Here is a 9,222-nt window from a genome sequence, read left to right as displayed (position 1 = left end):
ATCAACTCAGGAGGTGATCCTGATCAATAATATATATACTTTATAGGGTCGGAGATGCCTCTTTCACTGCTTTGCACACTTTTGACCAAAATTATAATACCCTCTGCAAGGGTATAACAAGAAAGGAAAGCTAACTTCGGGCGGAGCCGAAGTTGAAATACCCTTGCAGAATACTCTGTAAATTATATTCTCCAAAATTATTCATATGATGCATTCTTAATACTCATAAAAAATCCCAACTTCCTAACTTTAAAAACACCAGAGTTATGGCATTTCCAATTGTTCAGTTATATGGCAGCTATAGGATATAGTCGGCCGATCCTTATGACATTTGGTAGGTCGGATTGATTGGCCAAATATAAAACCCATAGAAAATCCCAACTTCCTAACTTTACAAACACCAAAGTTATGGCATTTCCGATCAATCAGTTATATGGCAGCTATAGGATATAGTCGGCCGATCCCGACCGTTCCGACATATATACTGCGTGCAAAGGAAAGAAGGCTGTGTGCAAAGTTTCAACTCGATAGCTTTAAAACTGAGAGACTAGTTTGCGTAGAAACAGACAGACGGACAGACGGACATGGCTATATCAACTCAGGAGGTGATCCTGATCAAGAATATATATACTTTATAGGGTCGGAGATGTCTCCTTCACTGCGTTGCACACTTTTGACCAAAATTATAATACCCTCTGCAAGGGTATAATAAGACGCGAAGGACCAATATTTAATTTAATTCCATACCAAAATAGAATACATTTTTTAAATTTCACATTATTATGAAAAAAACTATCAAACGGTCTCGCAGTATGCTCAACTTTTTACTGCGCCTCTTTGGCGTCTATGCAAGTATAACAAAAATACATATTACTTTAATTAAAAGTTAAGGGGCTAAACATATTTCCAGACTTTTCGTGGGGAAGTAAAAAAATTGGTTTTGTTTTTGTTCAGTTTTTATTATTGCTGTTATTAGGTTTTTCTTCAAGAAAATGTTTTCTATTATAATTGATGTATTATGCTTAGTAGGAAATATTGTTGCTTTATGGTTCGCATTTCACTTAACGGTATTATCGGTTTTGTGATTTTATCAGAATAGGTTGCACAACAAGTTTTTCATTTTCTAGTATTTTTTTGTTTGGACAGAAGGTAGTTTGAAGTTACATTATTAAGGTATATTGTAAATCATTTATTACTGGTAAATGGTTTTAATAGGCATTACCGATTTACTGATTGTAGACGAACTATTTATAAGACTTTAAATTGATTTTGCATTGCACTTCACAAACAGGAATATAGAAAGCTGTTATCACAGTTTTTTTTTTTGGATAGAATAACATAAATTCAATGAAGAGTGTGATAAAAGGTATCGTGTGGAAAACCCGAAGAAATTTAAATATTCTGTTGAAATTTGAATTGCCGATTAGATTTTTACATTAGGTATATCCATTATACATTTATTTATTTGCCTTATGATTTTTATTAATTTTGGTTTTAATTTCATTAAAGTTTGGTCGAAAATACATGTGTCGAAAATTTTTCGAAAAAATGTGTCTTCAATTTTATTATGGTATTTATAATTTTTAAATAATTTAAAAGGATATAAAATAATTTATTTCCTTTCAATTATTCATGTTTTATCTAGGTAATTTATAAGCGTAAACAGTTTCTCAAATTTGTGTCAAAATAGTTAGAAATCATGGGATTGCTACTGGTGCTTTTGGAAAATAAGTTTGTCAAAACAAATCAATCGAGTTGGTCTGGGCTCATTTATACTTATATATTTAAAAAAATATAATTTATAGACGTCGCTCAAGTGATTTGTTGGGGACTGAACCGCAAAAAGACTACCGCCGAACCATTTCAAAAACTCACTCAACTGGAGGCAACTTGAGCAAACTTTTGAAGATGGGCCAAAACGTTCAGGTCAATTCAGATGAATGGAGTGTTAAAACTACTCATATGCAGCTATATTTTATGTTCGTATTAAGATAGAAATAGAGTAACAAAATTGATCAAATTAAGAATTAACGTTTATAAAAAATTTAGCACAATTTCGTTTCTAACACTTTAACGTTTCGATAAAAGTGGTTGGTTTTCACTTTGATTCGCTTAAATGTAAACAATTAAAAGGATTACCAAAAAGGTTCCGAACACTTATTTCAGTGTTCCAATGCTAGCTAAGACTTTACCATATGCTTGTATATAGTACCAAATTAATTTTCCGGGGGTCTAGCATCCGGCACCAAGACCCCCAAGACTCTAACCTAAACTTATCTTAAAAAAAAGTCACGGACTTAAAAACTAAATTCATCAGAATAAACAAGTAGAGTTGCTTTTGGTTACCACAAAAATGACACGTTTAACAGACTTTTCTTTGCTGCAACTACGAGAGTTGGCTCTTGTCTTTACATAAACATAATGTTAGTATCATTTCGATTTAACAATAGTAGGGGAAACATTTGGATATAGTTTCGAATATCTTTTTTATATGTATTTTTAAAATTACAATTTATATAATGTTAGGATTGGGTTGGGTCAAGAGTTTTTGTTACATTTTTGTAAAATTTAAATTGCTTTGAAATTTAGAATCGATTTCGTGTTTTCTCAGTTGGTAAGTCGATTTTCTACGTTTTGAATTGGGTTTGTAATTTTTCTTTGAGAGTGAGTGCTTGATTTTCTTTAATGTAAGCGTAAAATTAAAGGTTATCACTTAATACCTAACTTGATTTATCGATTTTGCTTGGTATTTGCATGTGCTACTACGTTTAAATTCGTTAGACTTCATATTTGACATACATATGCGAAAAAATCGTTTTTGTCTCGATTTTAGATGGCTTGAAGTTGAAAAACTTTACAATTCTCTGCCAATCAATAGTTTAATATAGTGATAATTTGTCGAAGAGAAAGTCTGTTAGGCATAAATATGTATGGAGCATCGTTCGTGTTATCGTCTTTTTTTTTCAAATGAATGCATTCGAAGTTATTACATGTTCGTTCGCACGATCCCCCTTCCCGTTTACATGTTAGCTATGCTAGCCTATAAATTAGTGATTGTTGTATGCATTGTCCCATAGTAGCTTACCATCCCAGTTATTGCCAAAGACTCCATATTCAATTCGAAGACTGATTTGTTTTTACTAGCGAGCAATTGAATCCCGGAAAGCCTAGTTCTCGCTGAGATCCTTGATAGCCTGCAGTATACGCTTGACGTGGCCCACTTTGACCACTCCCAGATCCTTAAGATCGCGCCTTCCCAGAGTGAGCAGCTCCTTACCGCGAATGTCGTTCTTTAGGAAGCTGTCCACATACTCTGACAGTTGCATCGTTTCCAGCCAGGTGACCACCTCGTTGACACTCCAGTTGTTGGCCGCCTCGCGGGTGTTGGTCAAAGGTGGCTTAAACGCCTGCTGGCCGGCGGTCGAGCCGGAGCGCAGCCGCACCCAGAATGGTCGTGACTTGCGGCGGCCATCGGTCTGCGATAAAGAATAATATATTTTTAATTTAAAAACAAAGCTTCTACAAATAAGAAAAATTACAAAATCATTTCTTATACTTTAGTATCGGCCTATCCAATTTTTAAAAGCAAACGAATCTCTGAACATGTATCAAGACCTCAAGCACTGAGCATAAATACTGTGGCTCAACTGCAATATTTTCCTACTCACTTCTTCATTGGGCGCCAGGACATTGAAGTAGGCCCGCAGCTTGCCGTCGATGCACTTTTGTACGGAGCACTTTTTCAGCTCCATTTCCATGTTGGCCAACGCCGCGCTGAGCTTTGTTTCCAAATCCTCGCGGAGAATCAAACTGTGGCCCCGATCGCGCAGCAGGGTGCACGCATCGTCGTACAGCTGGCGGGATGAGTCGATGACCTCCACCAATTTGGTGCGCAGGGAAGGTCCTTCTAGCAGCTTGCCCTGCGGGTGGATAGATTCCAGAGCTTCACTGGCCCGACAGGCCACCTCGTAGAGATCGTGTTGCAGGGCCGGATGCGAAATGATCAAGAACTTGACCCACTTGACCAACGAGCTTACGGCTTCGATGAAGTTAAGAAGCACGTAGCACTCGCGTTCGGAGATCACCTCGTCCGTGGAAATGGCATGTTCCGAAGCTGTGGAAGATGCATCCCTCTGGATAGATATGCTGTGCTGGCGCTGCTTCTCCTGCCAGCTCTTCAGCGAAAGCTCCAGGCTCCTGTTCCTGCACAACATCTGCACACGGTTCTTGTGCAGGATGCGAATCATTCCCGGGGGCTGTAGCCAGGCCTCGCCGTCTACCTGGATGGGTATCTCCTCGTCTCCCAGGATGTTGATCTGCACGCTCTGACACTGCGCGATCCGATGATGTTGCAGATTGATCAGCCGCGAGGCTGCCATCTGCACGGATCCAAAGACAGCCACCACTTCAAGGACACGATCATCAAAGCTGGGCGGCAGAAATATGTCATCCTTCTTGCTGCTGCCCCAGAAATTAGTGCCGCCCATGAAGCTGGGTATGTTCAAGATCACAATTCCCTGGAGTTCCGGCAGTGGAATTCTCTGTCCATCGCATTCTAGCTGCACGCGCTGCTCCAGATTTTTGCACGTCTTCTGTAGGAGTTGTTTGGATCCCAGTACCCCATACCACATGTAGTTGCGGGCTCGGGAGCGACACTTCTCTGGGTGCTCCTCCCTCTTGTTGTGGAAGTCCAGCGAGATCTTGGCATCGATTCCGATGCCAAAGTAGTTATTCATCACACACTTCTCATGGTAGCCGGCTAGGAGGGTCTCATCCGGATCCATGAGGGGACTGACAGCGGCGCAGAGCGTGTCGGCATTGGCCAAAAGACATTTGGATATGAAGCCACCGCCATTCGCAAGGTCTGTAAAAATATTGGTTTCAGAAATGCTCTTTAATGTAAAAAATAAGGGAAAAGCTAATAGAGCCCTGCACGAGTTGAGTTTACAATTAGCTCCAAGCTAGGACTTTAACTGTTCGTCTATGATCCAAAATCATGGACCATGGAACATTGAAAAATAGAGTAACACCTTCCAATAACTCGCTTTAAACAGCTCAGCTCGAGGAGCAAGACATACAAAGCAAACCATTCAATCGAGTTCCCATTCATCGAACACACGGCAGCTCAAAATACTCTTGGCAAACAATAAAGGCGAACACTCTTTTAAATAATTAAATACTTTATTGTTATGTATCCGCGCGAATTCTTCAGCTGAAGATGATCAAATATATTCTTCAGGGTAAAATAATTGCCGATAATAGCGAACAAATTATCCTCATTTAAAAATTATTCACTATGAATTCATTAGGGATAGTATTCTCGCAACTGTAGGCCATCAGTCCCGTTTTTTAACCGTTACTTGTAGAGTAAAAAAGTATATTGTATTCGTGGAAAAGTATGTAAATGGTACCCATAAAGTATATGTATTCTTGATCAGGGTCAAAGCCGAGTCGATCTAAACAGCTGGGTCTGTCCGCCCGTGTAAACGTCGAAATCTCGAAAACTATTCGAGATAAAGATTTGAGATTGAACATGCAAACTCTTGCGATTTCACAAGTTTGGCACACCCACTGCAACGCCGACAAATCGTAAAATTACTAAGAGACAAATAAGAGATGGTGCCCACTAAAAACATTCCAAATCTAACCACTATTTTACGTTAATGCATATTTGAAAACCCGAGTTTATATTTTTTCGAGAGCGAAAAAAATAACTATTAGTGTGGTGCTGCTCGCTTTGGCTTGTAGTGTTGACACTGCACTTTGCAGATGGTGCCACCTATATTGCTAATCGAAATGTGACATTACCGGGGGCAAATGTATGCGGGTCGGTCTGGATTTGGTAGCAAATTGTAATTGTAACGGTGAAACTCTAGTTCTCTAGCATGAAGAAAAAGGTTTTTCATTGGGTCCAAAAAGCGAGAAGTGCATCGGAAGTTTTTTTTTTACCAATGTTGTACCAGAACCCCACACTTTTTGGAGTTATTAGTTGGCATATTTATTTTGAAATTTACAAAATACAATTACAAATATCTTAAAGTCGAGACACTCACTAATGGCGTTTCTTCTAAAAAAAAATTAGCCCATTATTTTAATCGAAATATAGTTCGTCGTAAAGTGCTGGGATCTAAACTATTGAATAAAACAACTTTCTTGTTTTGATGAAGGGGGTTTAAAGGGTTCTTTGGGAACACTCGCTCAGGGGTCTAGTAGATAATAAATAAATGAATATATATCCTTACTTGGCCAGTTGGGCAGTCGCACCAATGGATTGATTATGGGCAACTTGCGATTGGTCTCCTCGGTGGGCGTTTTCTCCTTGTCCTTGCCACCCTTGTCCTCCTTGTCCCCAGCGGCGAAGTGATCGAAACCGAATATAGTTGAACCCATGAACAAGCTCGACTTGGAACCTTTGAGGGTCTGGAGATTCGGAAGGGCTTCGTTCGGCTGCAAGAGAGAGATTTTGATTAGTCGCGGAAATAAAATGGGGACAAGTCGAGTACGTGTCAAAGAGCAACCGGAAAGTCAGCACTAACTACGATACAAAGAAACATGTGGATGTGATCGAGTGTGACTCTGTGTGGGTGAGTGTGCTAGTGTTGGGTGACTTGCAAATACGTCGCAGGACTGGTAAGTACTTTTCAAGGAATAGCGAGAGAGAGAGACAGAGTTACAGAGGCGGAGTGAGTGTGAGTAGGTCTTAGCATGGGGAGACAGCACACTACGTAAATCCAACAAAACAATATAAATTATAGATGGTCGGGCATTAAGCAGAGGCTAAATGTGTCTGTAGTTTTCGTTTGTGTGTTGGTTAGTAGAGTTTTATACTTATTGGAAACTTTGCAATAAACTACTCAAAAGCGAGCCGACCCAGGTGCTGAGGATCTGCCACTGTCATTTTATAGAGACGCTTTTTACAGAGGGAATGTTAATTTTCAAGACTGCTGCAGACCCATTACAAAGTTGTATTGATTATCTCAGAAATATCACATTGTATTGAAGCGTAACTTATATGCACACCTGACTTTTAATAGCCTTACAGAGTTTACAACGAAGTGAAGGGCACATTTATGACCCTATATATTCTCGATCAGCATCACCAAGCGAGTCGATCTAGTCGTGTTCGTCTGTCCATCCGTCTATCTGTTTCTACGCAAACTAGTCTCTCAATATTAAAGATATTTGGATAAAAAGAAATTTTTTTGTTGCTGCTTGTGGTTTCTTAAAATATATCCAAATACTATAAAATATAGTATTTTTTAGCAATTTCAGAAATACTCTTTTAGATTTATAAAATTCGGACGACTCACATAGCTGCCTTAGGAACGATCGGCAAATGTGTTGAAATGTATTGTTATTAAACATTGAAATCGAAATTTTGTAACAGCTGCAATGGTATAAAAACTTTGGCTCACCGAAGTTTATTTCCTTTCTTGCTATTATAAAAATAGTAACTAAGTGTTATTTAAAATTTGCACTAAAATATTTAAAAACAATTGTTATTGGTTACTTTTAAGAAAAAGTTGTAAGTCTTAATTGCAGTCCTTAGTTGATTTTAAACTGCTTTAAATTTGAATGTTTTAAAAATAAAAATATTTATCATCTTTTTTTAAACATTAAAAGCAAGGATTAAAAATTCACTGTGTTTTAATGTTTCATATATGCAAACATATATGATTACAATTTTAGAAATATAGTATGTATATTTATGTTAATTACAAAACTTAATTAATACTAATTATTATTTAGAAATTAAATAGATTGGTTATTACCAAAGCGACAAAATTTGAGAATTTTACGACATAAAACAATATATTTTACCCAAGACAGTTGTTATACGGACGTTAATAGGAAAGTTCTTGAGCCAAATAAGATTCATTTTGATATACTCATTTCGACCCCAGCGTATAAACTAATTTTTGTAAGGGGTCTTCTTCGGTAACCCGAAGAGTTTTCGCGATTAGTTGGTAGTGTCAGATATTTGCACTTGCTGGGGAATTTACACATCGAACGAACGAAGAAACGCAGAAACAGGTTGGGAAACAGAGGGAGTGGGAAGGTCCGGTGCCCGTGCACTTGGGACCCCATCCCGGATTTTTGGACTGGCTTACCAGAGGAATCAGCGGCCTAATAAGCGCCAGGGTGGCTAGGCGAATATCTGGCTCGGCCACCACAAAGAACCGAACACTGAACAATCCGTAGCCGCGCTTGGTGGCAATATTTTGGTTTTTCTTCTAAGAAAATGTATTTATAATGACTTTGCTTTTAAAAATAGTCTTTAGTTATGTATTTTATCCATTTAAGGCCTTTTTACACAGTCTAATTTCTCTAAGGGCTATAAACAAATTTTTTAATGATTGTATCGGTTGAAAGTGCAACATTTTGTCAATCAAAACTTAAATAAAAACTTTAAAAATTGGAGGTATGTAACTTCATTTTGATTTTATTACTGAAAGTTTCTTATGGCCCAATCTCAACTTGTCATAGTTTCCTTCGGCACCTCTGATTTGGAATGTATTATTTGCATTCATAAAACGCATAATGTGGTACATCTACCTTCAAAAACTATCCATTAATCTGCCAATATTTAAAAAAAAACAATAAAAAATATAATATTTCCAAATTATTTTTTTATATTATTTCATAAGAACAACATTATTATATTAGATAATATTTTTCCTTTATGTTGCCATACTCTTAGAGATAGCTATAAAAAGCTGTATATACCTATTTCTATTTTATCGCAATCTTAAATACCATATTATCTCAAAAACTTTAAAATAACTAAAGCTAAAAATCAGACTGTGTCAAGAGGCATTAACAATATGGTAAAACCTTATAAACACTGAAATGTTTTCAGCAGGAGTGTGTCTTTGTGGTGAGGAGTTTAAGTGTTGGTTAAGAATATCTAAATCAAAAGATAAGTTCAAGTTAAAAGAATTTTGGAATACGTACCAATTGTTTCTGTGCTATTGTAAATCATATACATGTTTTTTTATTCGGTTTTACATTGTATTGTATTGTAGATTACTGTTAAATGTCAAAACAAACTAAAGTAACTCATGAATACTGTAAAAAAATACCGTAAAAAATAAACACCTGTTGAAACACCTTGCACGGTTTATAATATTCTAAATGATACAACTTGATACCTTTGGCAGTTATTTACTTGCAAAATAATATTTAGAAAGGAAAACAACTAAAACGTTTTATAATCTATTT

General features: G+C 37.2%; 1 protein-coding gene across 11 annotated transcripts in view; it reads right to left on the bottom strand.

Annotated features, from left to right (window-relative positions):
• Positions 1-945: 945 nt before the first annotated feature.
• The window catches only part of LOC108048077 (diacylglycerol kinase eta), a 66,582-nt gene continuing 58,305 nt past the window's right edge, over positions 946-9,222 (bottom strand). For all 11 annotated transcript variants that reach the window (XM_044456886.1, XM_044456883.1, XM_044456884.1 and 8 more), the window contains 3 exons: positions 6,243-6,447; positions 3,669-4,864; positions 946-3,476 (listed from right to left, as the gene is read on the bottom strand). In XM_044456886.1, coding sequence (XP_044312821.1) covers positions 3,168-3,476; positions 3,669-4,864; positions 6,243-6,447 — 1,710 coding nt within the window. In that variant the 3' untranslated portion in view covers positions 946-3,167. The remainder of the gene's footprint in view (positions 3,477-3,668; positions 4,865-6,242; positions 6,448-9,222) is intronic.

The sequence above is a fragment of the Drosophila rhopaloa genome, unplaced genomic scaffold, assembly GCF_018152115.1.
Source record: "Drosophila rhopaloa isolate 14029-0021.01 unplaced genomic scaffold, ASM1815211v1 contig_155, whole genome shotgun sequence".
NCBI lineage: Eukaryota > Metazoa > Arthropoda > Insecta > Diptera > Drosophilidae > Drosophila > Drosophila rhopaloa.
This window is presented reverse-complemented; position numbering and strand designations above follow the sequence as displayed.